Source organism: Anser brachyrhynchus (genome assembly GCF_964034855.1).
Source record: "Anser brachyrhynchus genome assembly, chromosome: 13".
Classification (NCBI taxonomy): Eukaryota; Metazoa; Chordata; class Aves; order Anseriformes; family Anatidae; genus Anser; species Anser brachyrhynchus.
Genome location: NC_137708.1, coordinates 18,769,322 through 18,786,494, shown reverse-complemented (window position 1 = coordinate 18,786,494; position 17,173 = coordinate 18,769,322). Strand labels below are relative to the sequence as shown.

Below are 17,173 nucleotides of genomic sequence, written 5' to 3'. Positions count from 1 at the left end.
TCAGCCTTTGTAGTATGTTCATTTTGTGAAGGTTTGCTCAGCTGCAGAGAGAATGAGAGGTGCTGAACAGTAACTGGAAACAATATGCAACAAATAAAGATCTTCCAGAACACAGCTTCTTTAACCATTTCAACTGTATTCCATTTTTGAACTGTTGTGTGTGTATATATATATATATATACTGAAAATAGCAATTCTCAGTCAACCAAGACACAGAGGGTACCCAGAGTCTAGATAAAATACATTTCATATAAATACATTCATGGTTTAAAAGAAAATCATACAACTTGCTGACAGGTCCAAGTGCAAGTAACTTTCTTACACGCATTTAACTTCTGTGATGCTAACAGGCTGTCTGACCATTACATAACAGCGACTGATTTTAACCATGGAAAAGTTGGTGACATAGGTCCAGGATTGAGTCACTTGAAAAGGTGCTAATGATACAGAAAGTAATTCTGTTGTCATAAACCGATGTATGTGTCTTTATATATATGCTATGTATTCTAATATTCTTAATACAATTAGGAATATTAGAAAAGCTATTTTTTGGTTCCTTTTGGTGACTGTTCTAATTCCATGCACAACTAGGTGCAGCCAGGTTTATGTATTAGATCTGCTGTTTCCCTTTCTCCCTCAGGGTTCTTGGAAGATGGACTGGCAGTGTTCTGGACTGGCCAGAGAAGTTAAGCATGGGGAAGTTTCAAATTGGTCCCAAGGAAAAGGGACAGTTTGGTTGACTAGTGTATAGCCATGATGTATTTTAGCCAAAAGCTGTTTGAGCTGGAGAAAAAAAATACACATACATGCGAGAAAATAAAAACTTGCCCTGAAATTGCAAGCTAGTATGTTAAAGAGTAGCATCGTACAAAATCTTTTACTTTCTGTACAGTGACAATAACAAATAATTTTCCTTTTTAACCATCATATACACAACACATTATGAATAGAAGAAATCTATAAATACTTTAAAATTAATTTGTCATATATAGCAGTTGAGCCACACCTGTACAAAATGTATGCAACATATATAAAATGATTAAGAAAAGTGCAAAGTAGAACAGTATCAAGAGCCTCCACTTTTTACAGCATTTACGGTTCAAGTGTAAAGAGCTAGCAGGGATGCAGGCGCTCACGTACTAGCAAGTCAAAAGAGACACAGTACAGGATGCTGCACACAATTATAAACTATTATTAAGTTATAACATCTCACTTCAGCACATCTACAATTTCCAGTTAATAAAAGAACATTTTTATAATGAATCTCTATGTAGAGTGATTTGTCCCTGTTAACAAGTCCCTTAAAACAAAGATCTCCCCAGCCACAACATACTTTCCCATAAGTAAAATAAAACTACGTGGAGAAACTACTGTTGTTTTCTGGTTGTCTTGTTTTGGTTACCATTATTGTAAAAGGTGAACAGAAATAACTTTCTGTAACACAGATATTTATATTCTGATCCTTTAAATTACACAGAGGTAACTTGTACCATTACTCACATGTACGTGAAGGTCTAGAGGATCAGGCCCCCTCAAAAAAAAATAAATCAACTTTGAGTTTCAAATCTGCTTAGAGACAACTGTGCATCAATTTCACCGTTTGCCAGTCAGGATGCAAGTTTTGCATTCTGCATTCAGCTGATGTTTTCTCATCAGAACCTCCTGCAGCAAGGCAAGTCTTTGTTTTTTGTTTTTAAATAGTGTATGTCCTAGTGTGAAAGCTCTGCTTGAATTAAAACGTGGTGGCACGTAAAAGATGTATTTGGTGAGCTGAAATTTGAAATAGTTGATTCAATGCTCTTGAGTGAAACTTTCAAATAATTTGTTTTTAGAAAGCTTTTCAGTTCACCTTTATTTCAATAAGTATACTTCATATTTTCTTTTAGGCACTGTAAATACTGAAGATAACTGAGGTGCAGAAGAATCCATCCATTCGCAAGCAGCACATTACTAGTGATCTCTAGCTAGTTCTTGACCCATGTTGTTTTCTTATTTTTATTTTAAGTGGAGACAGTTAAGCTTTAAATACACATTTTGTCCCCACTAGGTATCTTACTATGATAGAATCGTCAAAATTATATTAATGTTTCTCTTTGAAATGTACATCAGACTTCACAGTCAATTAGGGAGAAATTGCAAGCAGTCTGAATATGCTAGAGAAACAATAACATTATTTGTCCATACTGCTTCACATAATTATGTCTGTCTCAAAACTGGAAATGATGACATGAAACTAAAGCACATTAAGGTTTTCTGCTAGTAATTATGAATTTGGAGTCTAAGATCTTTGCTCTCATTAGAGATTATAAGAAACATTCATCCATTTGGTGTATTTTCTGAATTCATGTGATATCTACTCTATACAAAGACATCCAAAATCAAGGCATGAGAAGGAACCTTCTGCACAACTGTCTAGTCAACAGAACTTGTTTATTTGCCTCCATACATTCTTTCAATGTCATTGAGGTAATGGTTCTTCAGTTCTTTCCGTTTCAACTTGAAAGCGTCTGTTACTAACCCAGTCTCTGGGGTCCATGGTTCAGGGCTTAACCGCACTTTGATGGGTATTTCAAACCTTTCTAATTTCACTGCAGGGACAACAAGAAACAAAAGCATAACGTTGTCAAATGAAACATTCACTCTACCTAAAAACTTAAGGCAAGCGCTCTAAAACTTGTGTAATATGGTGTCCTACTTGATGGAGTAACCTTAAAGAAGGTACACAAGCAAACTTGTGTACCAAAGCTCAGTGCTGATTAGTGTGCAAATATTCTAATAACATACTGTATTTAACTTGTATTGGATCTGAGAGTGTAAAAATCTAAAGCTTGCAACAAAGGAGTTTGTAGCCTGAAGATTTGACTACTGTCACAAGAGGATATGCTGAGTTAGATCACTATCATAGGAACACAGTAATAACTGTATAAACTCAGATTAGTTAGATGTACTTCATATTTACTTCTATACCTTCTATGCTTGAGCAATTCTTTCCCATACTTTTATTTCTTAAGAGATTGTTTAGGGTTCAAAATGAAGGGGCTTCTCTGTATTTTTGTTACATTAGTCACTTACTCTCCCTTCAACTAGTCGCTTGGTGCACGCACAGCCTCATTACAACCAAAGCTGCTCCTATCTCTTGCCCAGGCACTAGGTTGAAGAGGGGTGAGTAAGGGAGGAGGTGGGTAGCTGCTTCAGTGCCTCCCCGGCATCAGGAACAGGGTAGGGAGCTGCTGCATGTACACTGCTTGATGGCCTTTGCTATCAGGTTCTGCATGTAGGCCTGTAAGAGGACCCATTCAGTCTTGTAGCTGAATTTCTAGGACAACTTGTGGCAGCACAGCCTCTAGGTGGCAGCAAATACAGGGCAGTTGGGATGTCTGTTCCCTGGAGCTCTGTCTCGAACTTCAAACAGGTATCAGAACGTACTGTTTCATCCTACTTAGTTACATGCCTGCTCATGATGAAGGTGCATTATGTTCTGCTAAAAATCAGGATAGTCTCTGAAGTGCTTTTGGAAAAAAATACAGCTGTATCTAAATAGTAGATGACTCTCTAGAAAGTAAAAAGAAGGTATAAGCAGAGACTTTGAATAACAAATCTATGTGGAGAATAATTACTTAGTTCATGATGGAATAACATTAAAATGTTTAAACTCAAGTCATAGATCTACAAATTGATGAGGCTTTTGATCATTCAGCACTGTAGCAAGGAATAGTAGGCTTTAAGCCAATACAAACATAAGGGTCATGGTGGTTCAAAACTGTAGGACACACAGTTGCACAGAAAAAATATTCGAGATATCTCGTTAACTAACTTTCTTACCAGCAAGCATCTTGTAACTTTCCTTCCAAACTGACAGCCCCTTAGATTCTTACTTTAACCGCATTAAACAAGCAACCTGTCTATAGACAGGATAATTTAGAAATTAGTTTTTAAATGTCTCTATTTTCTTGAGGGGAAAAAAAAAGTAGTAAATTCCTGGCATAACAGGGATGAATTTGATGTGGTGGTTGCCTGTGATAAAACTCCTCTAAGTTTTGGTAAAGGCAGAATCAAAAGGCAGAAGGAAGAGAAGTTAGTGAGGATAACTGAAAACTTCTGCTGGACAAGCACCGTAAGATTGGCTAACTTTATGCCACTTTACTTACTTTTGTCTGCCACTTCTTTAATTTCTCGCAGTATTTCAGCTTCCATTGCAGGATTGTTACAAATATCTACCCAGGTTCCATTTATACCTTTCTGCTCAGCTAATGCAGTCAGCTTCTTCTGATTGGGAACCACAAAACTGATCACGTAAGACTGGTCACTACCACAGGATAGCAAGAGAAGGAAGGAAAAAAAGATTAAAACAGTTGAAAGCTTCCATTTCAAGGAGTAAAGCACTTACTTGATGTTATATACACAGATCCACAGTGCTTTTTGAAATGCACTTATTCCCCCATACAGAGTTTTTCTTTTATGTTAGGTTTTCACAACTTCTGACCATCAAAGGTCAGGTTCTAAGTTAAGTGGTTTAGTTTGATCAGTATCATACTTAATGTGCGCTTGCGAAATTATAGCATAATTTAGCTTCCCAACTGCATCTGGTGCTTAAGTAGTTCTCTGCAGTTTCCCTTCATGTAGTATGTATAAGCAGGTGGAAGGAGACACCCAGGCTATTTCCAAAACTCAGAGAGCTTTAGATCAGGTGCAAAATGTCCAATTATCTTTTCTCTGTTATTCTGACAGAAGGCTAAAGTACATGCTAAACTACACCTGTTTGGGGAGGAGATGGGATGAAGCTGGAATGAATTACAACAGGAGAAATGCCAAAAGAAGAGCCCAGTTTGGGGGAATCTGGGAGCCTGTGCTACTTCAGAGATGCTCTTTATAGCTCACACTTTGTTCAGTGGAAAACATGGAAAACTGTAGTATATCAATAGAAAAGTATATCAAAGGGTCAGAGCTTGCATTTCATGTTTACCCTAAATTACCTTAAACCTCTAAACAGTAAAACTAGTCTTACCTTTTGGCATAAGCACAGATATTGTCAATCAACGGACAGTTCTTCAGTGCTGCCTCTACTTTGCCCAGAGACACATATTCTCCTGCTTGTAGCTTTACCAAGTCTTTTTTACGATCTAGGAGTTGAAGGGAAAGAAGGAAAAAAAAAAAAAGCTTACTCCATTCTTCTGCACTTCCACACTCATTTTCAAAGCCAGTATATAGGTATTCTGTGCCATGCCATGTAAAGGTGAATTACAAGGAGTTAAAGCATTTTACTCAAATTATAAAAAGGCTAATGCCATAAACATATTCTGGAAACTTTATAAAGGCTTCTGTAAAGAAGTTTATGTAGCACTACACTTCTTGTCACAAAACATGTATGGAAGTTACGGAGATTGTAATTTTAAAGCTTTGCAATGAATACCAAAATATTAATCTTACATTTACTCCTCAAAGCTTGTGTGCTGAATTTAAATAGTACTAACATTATATGAAACAACACCACTTCCAAAATTTTCTTATAATTGTGGAGACTTTGGGGAATGTGTTTTATACTGTGATTTTGCAAGCAGGTAACCTTGAGTAACATAAGGCCTGTCAAAGCCAACAGGATTAATAACATGCTTACAATTATGTTCAGTCAAGATCTTGCAGTAGATTAAGATAGCAAAAAGTGAGGCCAACCTATGATCTGCAGACACCCATCTGGATGAAATTCTCCTATATCTCCAGTACAAAACCACCTCTGACCGTTCTCATCAATGGAGAAATCTTCTGTTGTCTTCTCTTCATTTTTAAAATAGCCCATTGAGACATTAGGTCCACCAATTATTATTTCTCCTCTAGGATTAGGCTTGTCTCTGTTAGTATAGCCCCCTGAAAACAAAACAGAAATCCGCACACTATTATTTTCAGGTCATGTATTCTACTGCCAACAAAATGTTTTGAAACTTCAGGTTAAAGCATGCACACAAAATAACAGCTACTATCAAAGGTTAAGAGCAGTTACTTCATATGCGATACCTAGCCAAGCAGATAGGCAAGGAAAACAGCTTATAACAGGAATAGTTATATTAGTATATATATTAGTTTAACAGAATTAGTTGCTCTGAAGTTAAAACACTTAATGCTCACCTTCTTGCCAGTCTCTTAATCTTATTTCACAGCAAATAAGAGGAGCTCCAACTCTGCCAGTGCTATAATCAGCAACTTAGGGAAAGAACAAGGAAGAACACAAAGATTTTTTTCATGTTGAAATATAAACTCAAACCATAGACAGGAAGACAGCTTAACTGCAGTAAAGTAACTTGAGATAAGAGCTACAGCTATTCTGACTTTACCTTAAAAAAACAGAAAATATTTATTTAAAAAAAAAAATATATATATATATATATAAAAAATGTATTCCCAGAATTTTTTAACTACCTTCTGTAATTGTTCCTGCTCCACATGTTTCTGTTAATCCATAGCCCTGACCAACAGGGCAGCAAAAACAGATGTTCATGAATCTTTGTGTTTGAGGCGAAAGTGGTGCTCCTCCAGAAAGCATCATGCGGACATTCCCTCCTAGTAGGGCCTTGACTTTCTTAAACAACAGCCTTGAAAGAAGGGAAAAAGTATTTAAGGATCGTTCACTCAGATCACTTTTATAAAAGAAATAAGAAACAATCTTTCTTCCTACCTGAAACACCTTAAAAATAACTTAATCATTCACGGACTTTAGTGGACAGCAGGGATAATCAAAAACCTTACCTCCTGTGTAACATTTGAAGATGGCAGAATTCCTATACGCTACCTAAACAGACATCAGATTCTATCAATAAAAAAAAAAGGAAATCCAGTGAACATTTACCTAGTCACCTGTTCTGAAGATTAGTCCTTCTGAGGCTGGAAAGCAGCCCTGCAGAAAGGGACCCGGGCATTCTGAATGCAAGGTGAAGGCGAGGCCTCAGCATGCCCTGGCAGCCAGGAGGGCCACCCCTACCTGGGGTGCCTCAAGCACGGCCTGGCTAGCTGGGCGAGGGCAGGGATCGTGTGGTGCAGCCTCACCTCCAGCACTGTGTGCACGTTTGGGCAATGCAACATCAGAAGGACATAAAGCTGTCTAATAAGACAGCATCTAAAGGAGGGCTATGATAGGGTCTGATTCCTGTGTGGAGCCAAGGGTTGGACTTGATGATCCCCATGGGTCCCTTCCAACCCAGGATATTCTGTGATTGCCAGTAAATGTCTCCTCTGTTTCCTGTAAGAACCTGGATTATTTCAGTTTAGTTATTAGATCATATTTGCATGTTGCAATAGAATTGTTTTATGTCAGATAGTTCAGATGATTATTCTTTTAGACCGTTAACAAGTCACAATGAAAAAAGTGCAGCTTGACCATGATTGATACTTACATGTTACACAGAGGTGCATCATATCCCCTTTTGATTTGTTCTAATTTGTAGTCATACCCTATCTTGAACAGAGTTCTCTGAATGTAGTTCATCTCTTGAACTTTACTCATGACATTTTTATAAATTCGGTCCATTATTTCCTACAGTGTTCAAAAGAGCAAGGAAGATTACCACATAGACTACTATTTGCAAATTTCATGCTACGAATAATAATAAAAACAACCATTACTCTTCATTTTAAACAGGTAATACAGCAAGAATGAAAATACCTGCATCATTGCTGAAGCAGTGCTAAACTCTAATGCTTTTAATGTGTGATCAGTCAGTCAATTTATAGACCACTGTGGCTTGGAGCTTTTTGAAATGGGTGGAATGAAGTGTTGAAAACACAGTACAAAAAGCAGTGACCTCACTTTTCTCCACTTGCTTAGATCTCCTCACAACAGTATCACTTAAGAGGAAGAACCCTCATGCTGTAGTATATAGCTTATTTTAGCAAACTTGCCTTGAATTAGGTATACATACAAGTTAAGGGCGAGTGAGTAGCCACTGTGGATCTTCAGACATACTGCAGTAATTCATAGTTACTTTTTCTGCAAACTGCTTTCTAAACCTCAGATTTCATTTAAAATACTTCCCACCCCTTGTTCTAAAGATGTCTTCTCTATCAACCCCAGCAACAAATCTTGGGTAATGTTATAGTGTAATAATGTAAACAATGAAACAGCAAGTTTTATCAAGAACACCTTAATCTGTACCCAAAGCGTGACAAACTGATTTACAAAACCTTGACTTCAAGTTTAGCTAAATCTCTCTGCTAAAGCTTTGTATATGCCATGGAAGATGAATCATGCTTAGGAGTCCTGAAGCTGTGCTTTGTTCGTGGCAACTGGCAAGCACAAGGGAATGAAGTAAGAAATTTCATTTCATCACTTCCTTTTCCAAGAGAATTTCCAAAAGCCAGATTCATCTTAAAGCAGAATTCATGGTAACTTCTTGGAAAGACTGCAATGGCATGACAAGGTATGCAGCATCATAAAGGCCAGAATGAAGAACTAACAGCTATTGCAACATTCTGACCCAATTAAATACTTAGGAATATTTGTGCCTCTGGATTCTGTTATAATTTTCTTTTTCATTCCTTATGCATTCTAATTACTAGTGATGTTATCATATTTTGATGATAAAAACAAGACAATACAGCTAGGAATCAAAATATTTCTCAGGCAAGGTTAGTTGTGTTCCTACTAGGACTTTCCTCTCTGCTATAGATTGTTGGAGTCTAGATCCTATATGCTGCCAACTGAAAATGGGTCATCAGTTTCAATTTTATTTTCCACTCTGTCATTTTTTTATGATAGTAAGTCTCTGGAATCAAGACATTTAGGCAGGGTTCACTATTATCACTGTTAGCGCTTCACAGTTCTGCAGTTAATTCACATGAAATTGTTTTTTTGTTTTTTTTTCTGGCCCATACACTTTTTTATTTTCTTTCCAAAAAGGGGTTATGTTCATATTTTAAATTTACACTTTTTACTAGCAGTCTAACAGTTCAGTTTTCCCTAAGAAATAAATTGAAATGGCTATTTTACAAAAAGTTGAGGCTCTAAGTGATTAATTTTCACTCAGTGAATTACTAAGAAAAAGATGTAGCCTATGTATATTATTAATATTTTTTAAAAAAGCAAGTTAGTAATTGATTTTAAAACTTTTGGCTATTCACAAAAGAGTCTGCGGAACAACCAAATCCATGATCAATCAAAACTCCATGTTCCTAACTAAGACCAAATCCTCCTCCCCCAACCCCACCTGCCAGTGTGGCAGAAGCGGATGCTACTGGTTTTCTGAGCTACAGCTGTGATATAACCATAAAAGAGGGAAATGTGACTTCAGGGCACACATGGAAGCTTTTTGCAGCAGAAAGAAGCAAATATTTGCGGGGTGGGTTTTTGGGTTTTTTTTTGATAGCACCAAGACCTTAGGGAATAGAGAAGCCTGGTCACCTAAAGGCTAACATAAGCTGCAGAAACAGCAGTTGCAGTCTCTGGACCATTTTTTTCTTATACGAGGAGACTAAACAGGGGCCTGCTTACACTGAGAACAGCACGAGACTTTTTGCTTGCAGGCAAAGCAGCTAAAAGCAAGCACCCTGACAGCTGCAACAGCAGAGCTTAACTTGCTAAGTTCTGTATCTCTGCCAAAAACTGGTCTGTTTCAAGTGTCAGTCTTAGACAAATCCATGCTGCTCTCTCCCTGTGCAAAAGGAACTTTCAGACTGGGAATGCTAAAGACCTTCTGTGGCCTGTTGTTGCTTCAATAAGCCCAGTAAAACATCACTTGAAACTACTAAAAAACATTTACAGTTTTGGATCAAAAAGGGTCTTGGCCTAAACGTAGGTATATTCTTGTGCTTGTTTGCAGCATCAGTTCTCCAACTCAGGCAATGCCAACTGGGATTTCTATATTCTACTTCCTTGCCTGTTAATAAGAGTTTCTTACACACACAAAAAAGAAAAAAAACCTCACTAGATAGGCATGCTAGCATGAACAAGGCAGAAGGCACCATTTTTGCTAAACATACATGCATCTGCATACTTACAGGCACAGCTGCCATCAGTGTAGGCTTAAGTACAGTACAGTCTCCTTTGCTTCCTTTCTTAATTTTACTTGACTGTAATAAGGAGAAAACGTTAATTTATGAAGGTGAAAACCAGGCAGCTCTTCAAAGAAAGACAAAAAGGGAGGGAGACATGCTAACATAATTTGTTTAAATCTCTTCCCCTTTCACTCCATATAACGTTTCCTGCTTAAAATGTATATTGTTTTCCATCATGATTGGAAAAAGTACTGATTAACAGTAATTTCAACCAAAATATCAGATGTTTTACAAGTCCAACTGGGTAAAGCAAGTCCACCTTGTATAACTTTTTATTCTGTTTCCTCCCTCTAGTTCTTGCACTCTCCTCCATTTAACTCCAGGAGTGTTTTGTGGTGTGGTGTGTTTTTGTTGTTGGTTTGTGTGTTGATTTTTTTTGGTTGGTTGATTTTTGTCCAGTGCAGTCTCTATACCAGCAAAATGTGCAGAAGCTTTCTTTTCTAGCTTAATTTGCTCTTATTTATCTTCATTGGTAAATGGAATAAGGCAAAAAGCTAAATAGAAGAGTTATGATAATGGGGTAAAGAACTAATAGACTGAAAACTTAAAATAACTTTAAGCAGTCTTATGTTCAGTTAGTATATTAATAGCTGTTCATATCCTGATATTCCAATAGATAACGCTATACACATTTATTAGGCTTTTAGATTTCGTAAGTATCATAAAAGCAAAAGTTTAAATAAACGTTTATATGGCGTGACCTGCAGCTCTAGTTCTACCAGGAATGTTAATTTGCATCATTTTCTGAAAAAAAAAATATTTCAGAAGTGTACCATATACATCAACATTTCTTTACTGGAAGAGAATAGCTAATCAAGAAGAATGTAGACTGTGAAAGCTTAAGTTTGCTTTTGCCTTTTCCCCTCCTCACCTGATCCGATAGTGTAAGTGGAGAGGAATATCCAATCCTGCAGCCGTAAGTGATGCAAGAAATTTCTGCTGTCAATTCCAATACATGGGCCAGGGGCAAATAACCAATGTAAGTATCCTTGGGTCTAGTAAAGGAAAGGATTATCTAATTAACAGTGATGCACAGTGGACTGAAAATACTGCATAATTGTTTTATGCTGTATTTAGGTTTGTTTTGTTGTTTTTTGTTGTTTTTTTAAACTCGGATCACAAGTGAGGCTTTTTCTTCTGTATGCAAGAAAGGTGTGATTTTAAACCAGTTTATCAACTAAATTGGTAAAATCCTACCTTAGTGAAATCAGTATGAATTACAGGGTCTGCCTTGTTTTCTAGGAAACTCAAAAGTTTCCTTAGTGCTGCTCCATTGCCATTTCTCCTTGTGGGAGGTTTCATCCCCAGTACCAAATCAAGAATGAAATCAGTATTTTAAAAGAATCACCAGTGATTTACAAATCCTTACATCATCATAGCATCTCCTTCTAAAATAAGTTAGTGAAGAGCTGATAACTGACTTACAGAGGCTTATTTCAGGAAATAGAGATTTCTCAGGAAGAACCTTAGAGCTGTTACTTTACAGAAGCTTTCAGCATTAGGTCAGAAGTGTTTTTATATCTCACCAGGAAAGGAGTTTAACATAGGTTATTTTAGCTATTAAATTCTTTGTGAATGCAGTAACAAAGACATCCACATTCATGAAGAATTTCTTCAAAATATTAATGAGGGTGTTTGCAATTGGCTATACTATAATCAAAGCAATTTATTATTTCTGTCCCCGTTTCAGTGGAGTATACTTGAGCAGATTCTGCAGTATGTGTCTTATCCATCCAGCAGTGGTCTCTCTAAATAAATGGAAGTGGCAGGCTTTGGCATACTTCCTGAAGTGATTCTAGCTGCCTGAAAACATCTAGCAAAAAAAGTTGACTAAATGAGGAATTTCTTTATCTGATGATGTCTTTTAATGCATAAAAGAGTGCAAAATCCATCACATACCTGTAGCTAAGGGTGAGAGGAAAACAAAAAGGGAGAGTAGAAAAAGCATGTGGGACAAGATACAGAAGATCAGAGTAGGTTCACAAACACAAGACCTACTTCATATAAATTAAAGATTAGTGGGCTCACAATGAAATCAAGGAGCTTGCTAACACCTGGTGCCAGCAACAGGCTTTCTATAAACGTAGGCACTTTTGGAGGTTCTGTTTTACCTCTGCACACACACGACAACCAAGTGTTTCTTACCCCAGCCCAGGTATTCTCTCGCACTGTCCTGTCATTCCAGCTATCAAGTTTTTGTGCTGCATCATCACTCCTTTAGGTCTCCCCGTAGAGCCACTGGTGTACATTACTAAAGCCAAGTCTGTAGGAACAGGTCTGCTTGGCAGAACGCTTGCTGCAAAATGCAAGAGAAAAACTCCATTAATACTTTATAAATTTTTATTTCTGTAATTAACCAATGGGAAAATTTCGGTAGTCAACCAGTGTGAAATAGATACTTCAGGAAAGGCAAGTACGATGTGCTGCTAAGTTGTCAGTCGTGGTTGCAGAAGTGAGTGATGAAGAGAGTTGTGGTCTCCTTTTAAGAAGATGTGAGGGAAGGCAGATTTCCAAAGGAGTAACCAGTTTTGGGGCATCTACACAATCTGGGTGGTACTTTTACCATTACGTTTTATAGCTGTCTGGAATTTTCATAGAAAAAGCCTGCTGAAGATCCAGTAAATCTGTCAAAGGCAGTGAAGGGGAGAAATACTGGCGAGAAACAACAGATTGAAAACAAACAAAAAGCCGTGAGTCAGCTTTTCTGTCAGTCACTCTTCCAAAGCCAGGGTTACGGAGCTGAGAAGACTACTTTTCTGCTTTTCCACTAACAAGCAGCTTAAACTTAAAACAGTTGACTTTTGATTTTTGTTTTAATCCCTTGGCACTTATTCTGAGGATGAAAGTCATTTCATCAGGCTTTCATGGCTTTCAGAGCTAGAGAGGCAACAGAAGTGTCTACAAGGGAAGCAGAGGGGTTTTTCAAAACAACTACAACACAACGAAACAGTAACTGTTGGTCTGCATCAGGACTTCAAGCTGATCAAAGATAAGCAGTTGTAATGAATGTGTAGTTCTCTGCAAAAAAACTCCTTTGCCAGTTTATCTCCTCTTTTTCAGGAGATAGAAAATCTGGCTAAGTGCAGAGCACAGAGTTAAGGAAAAGAGATGAGGTTGGATTTTTTCCTTCCTTAACGACAATGTTAGGGTTGCTCCTGGCTGCCCAGCATAGCAAGGGTTATGTAATGGTTGTTTCTCTAGCTCAAGGTGCTTTCTAGGCACAGATAGGTTCAGAAAAAAGACATGTCCAAGCCAATAAGCAAAAAACCCACGAGTGCTTTCTCCTCTGAGGACAAATAGTGAAAAATAAGATGAATAAAAGGTAGGAGGAGCAGAAAATGGAACACTGCACCATATTCTACTTCACTTCCTAAAACAAAGGCAGAGTCTTAGAGTTAGTTATTCTGGCTGTATTTTAGAAAGTAAGCTTTATCCTGAAATACCTGAAACCTGAACAAAAGGTACAGGACACTAAATAGGGATCAAACAAATTATCCACTTATTTAAAGGAAGCCAGAGGATGAACTGGTGATCTACCACTTCCTTCCTGTTAGAGATCTGCATGTTTGTTTTTACTGCTACCCAGCCCTCTTAGACTACATCTGATTTCACTGTTAACATTACTCGATCAGTTCTCTGAAGTGCTTCACTTACAGTTTTCTGGTTTGGCTCCCAGCTCTTCCACTGTCTGCATACTATGAATCTCCACATTTTCAGGGTATTCAGATTTATTGATGGTTTTATTGTCCACATAAATTATATGTTTAAGACAGGAGACTTGTGGCAATGCAGCCTACAGGACACAAAGGAAACTGTTAGCATTGACTGCGCTGTAAAGTGACTGTAGGATTGCTCGTAAGCAGGTAAAGCTGGTGCCAAATTACCTTAAGTTTGCTCTCAAGAAGTTCTGCACTAGTGATCAGATACGATGCTCCGCATTCATTGAGACCATAGGTTACTGCCTCTTCACCCAGGGTGGCATACAACGTAACAACTGTTACATTGAAGGGAGAGAGAACAAAAGAAAAGTTAAAATAATACGAAACACAAAAGCTCATGCCTTATAGCTCACTGCAGTGCATTACTGGGGGCAGGGGGCTGAGAGGTAGGGGGAAATTAACTCAATAGGGAATTTTCCAATTAGGAAACCAAACAGTTTTTAATTTTCCCACGTCAGGAGGTTATGCTACAAGTGATCTCCGGAATGAGGAGGACAGTTCTGTGGAACAGAGACCAACCAAAACTCAACAAAAATGCAGTTGCACTGTAAGCAACTAAGAACGTGTTCTTCCTCTGAACTCTCTGCAACCAGACCGCAGGGGGAGAGGTGTCCTGCGGTGTTCAGCGTCACCACCACTGGTTAGAGCTGTGCACTCCTACAAGCAGCTCTTTCAGCTGCAGTGCCAGCTTATGCAGCCACTGTGTCAGCTACTTCACTTGTTTCCATGAAATTATTGATGGGGGCAGGGCAGAAAATCAGGTTAAGGAATCAGAATGGTTTTCGTGGTGCTAGATTATTTTTAACCCCAATCGGTCACAGAAATGACATTAAGTGCCTCACAGGCACTGAGGAGTTCACCTTTTCTACTGAGAAAAGTACTTTCCTTTAATATTGTGCTACTGTCTCAAATTTAACCTCCAAAAAACATTAAAGGAGGTTAATGTTCCTGTGAAGTAGGGATCATATAGAAAGGACAAAAAGAGTTACATTACTCTGTAGGAACCTTTGCTACTTCACCAAGAAGTTTGTATGCCTCAGGTTAGGTTAAATATTTGACTGCTTAAATAAGTAAAAAAAAAAAAAAAAAAAAGCATGTACATAATGGTAGTGAACTTGAACAACTTAAAAGTTACAAAAAAACCCTCAGACTAGCATATAATTTTGATTACTATTCTTCTCTCTTCCAATAGCCATTTCATGTGTCAGATGCAGAAGTCAGATTACAGACAGGAAATGCTATAAACATTCCACAGTCTGGGGGGAAACGCAACCACCGAGTCTTCAGAATATTTTATAAAACCTGAGTAGTATCTGTACCTTTCCATTATTCTAATACCTAAAATGTTGCTACAATAGAATCAAAAAGAATAGTCTCATAAGTATGAGCAAGGAAATTCATGCAGAGTAAGTTTATTAAATTCTCATACCATCAGTGACAGGATTGGAACATTCGAAATTCTTAACAGCCAAAGCTGTGCTGCAGAATGGTTCTAAAATATACTCAAAGCAAACAAGTTCAGCACTCACGAGGAAAGTTATACTTGAAGCAGGCTAGAGCTGCAACCATCCATTCTGCTCGGGTCTCGCAGAATATGACAACAGTACTCTTTGGGGTTAGTCCCAGGGCAGTCAGTCCACTCCCCAAGCGATTCACTTTCTGATTTACTTCTTCATAGGATAGCCACTTGTAATTTCCTAAGATTAACTGGGGCAGGGAACAAAAGAAAACACACCTGTGATTACAAGAAGCTGTTGGTACAGCACTACCTGCCTACCTAAGTTGGTGCCTAACACCGCAAGTGCTTTCATTTTGCTTGAAGCAGAACAAATAGTGCATCAAGTAGCGTGTTATTCTTTAACTACTGGATATTTTATATCATAAAGAGAAGACTAAGGAAGACCACTAATGAGGCCTCTGCTGGTGAAGCAAGATGCAAAGCAGCTCAAAACCGAATCAGAATTAAGTACAAAATTGTAAGCTTTACCTTTTTGAACACTTTTCCATTTGGTTGCATTTCATTTTCTTCACTCAGTATTTCTCTGGTCCCAAGACAGTCCTTTTTCCCAAACTTTGCTAAAGCATGGTCAAACAGCTTGTCCAACGTGTCTGCTCCAGGAATGTTTATGTTTGCTAGTGAGTCAAGGTGAGTGACAGAACGGTAGGGGCTTCCAGGTTTGTCCGAGATGGGTTTAGCTTTTAAACGCTTTGCCATAGCCTTTTTCTTCTTTGCGTTGGTAAGAAAATACCATGGAATAAATACAAGCATACTGTACACAGATATTAACAAGTACACAGGCAGCAAAAGAATGGTGCATACTTCTAGCCTAAGTTTCATTGCAGGTATTTAAAAAAGAAAATCTCTTATTGTGTTCTGAAGCAGGCAAGAGCAAAAGCAGCAGTGCAGTATGGCGTAGGAAGAAGCAACAGTAAAGTGAAGCTTAGGTAGCTCTGTTTCAAGGCAGCTGCTAAAATTTTAGTAACCTTTGAGAGCCAACAGTGGACACCTGTGGGTGAAGACCAGAGCCAAGCAGAGAGCAGGAGAAAAAAAAAAAAGAATTAAATTAGTAATATTATAGTCAGTCCATAGTTTTAATCCTTTAAGATTTCACCTCAAATGCATCAAGACCAAGGAGACTGAATTAACTGATTTAACAGACTGCATGATACAGCAGTGTACTGCTCTGAAGATTAAAGAGGATGAATCTTTTCCATACTTGTTTGTTGCATCCACAAATATTTACTTTTCAAAGACTTTTCCCCAGTATCTCTGTTGGAATAATTCAGGGCTGTAGAGATAAAGTCTGTCCTCTCACATCATAATATTGTGTTAAAGCTACTTGTGTAATGCTACAATTGCATAATTACGGGAAAGGTCAACAGTTGTTTTCCCCCTAAATATTTGTATTACAATGGAGTGACACAGTAGGTTTGCTTACTGCCTTTCAGAATGTTGTATCAACATATATTTAGACTAAAATATATCTGGATACAGAGTCTTCAAAAACCTACATGTAAGCTACAGAATATTCCAAAATTGCTTTATTAACTTTGCCACAACAACTGTATTTTTGATTTACTAATTTTTGACTATGATTGTCAGATTCTTGGAAAGGGATCAATTACATAGATTCTCCCCTCCCCTGGCATCTCTTCCCCCTCCTAAAAAAAGAAACCAAAAAATCCAGCAACTGTTTCAATATGTGCATTTCTGAACTCCAGGTATGGAAAAAGCAATCCAATTTAAAATAAAGCACAATTTAGCAAGATTTTGTCTGCATGTCAGAAATCTGTCTTCATTAAGGAGAACTGGGCCTGAATAAAGACTGAAATGGGAGAAAAACAAAACCATCATAACGAACCACAGTTGCGGCTAGTCCGCTTGCCTGTAACTAGTCTCTACTGGCACATAAAAG

At 37.8% G+C, this 17,173-nt stretch overlaps 2 protein-coding genes across 15 annotated transcripts in view; one reads left to right on the top strand and one right to left on the bottom strand.

Annotated features, from left to right (window-relative positions):
• The window catches only part of NXT2 (nuclear transport factor 2 like export factor 2), a 72,440-nt gene that overhangs the window by 18,406 nt on the left and 36,861 nt on the right, over positions 1-17,173 (top strand). The window lies entirely within an intron of this gene.
• The window catches only part of ACSL4 (acyl-CoA synthetase long chain family member 4), a 39,212-nt gene continuing 22,158 nt past the window's right edge, over positions 120-17,173 (bottom strand). For 4 of the 12 annotated variants that reach the window (XM_080553539.1, XM_080553542.1, XM_080553535.1 and 1 more), the window contains 14 exons: positions 15,745-16,264; positions 15,287-15,464; positions 13,923-14,032; positions 13,693-13,831; positions 12,184-12,334; positions 10,910-11,033; positions 9,982-10,053; positions 7,383-7,522; positions 6,412-6,584; positions 6,121-6,195; positions 5,671-5,862; positions 5,006-5,120; positions 4,149-4,306; positions 120-2,588 (listed from right to left, as the gene is read on the bottom strand). In XM_080553539.1, the coding sequence (XP_080409665.1) occupies positions 2,431-2,588; positions 4,149-4,306; positions 5,006-5,120; positions 5,671-5,862; positions 6,121-6,195; positions 6,412-6,584; positions 7,383-7,522; positions 9,982-10,053; positions 10,910-11,033; positions 12,184-12,334; positions 13,693-13,831; positions 13,923-14,032; positions 15,287-15,464; positions 15,745-16,095 (2,136 nt within the window). In that variant the 5' untranslated portion in view covers positions 16,096-16,264 and the 3' untranslated portion in view covers positions 120-2,430. The remainder of the gene's footprint in view (positions 2,589-4,148; positions 4,307-5,005; positions 5,121-5,670; positions 5,863-6,120; positions 6,196-6,411; positions 6,585-7,382; positions 7,523-9,981; positions 10,054-10,909; positions 11,034-12,183; positions 12,335-13,692; positions 13,832-13,922; positions 14,033-15,286; positions 15,465-15,744; positions 16,265-17,173) is intronic. The other 8 variants (XM_080553537.1, XM_080553545.1, XM_080553538.1 and 5 more) reach the window with 2 other exon arrangements.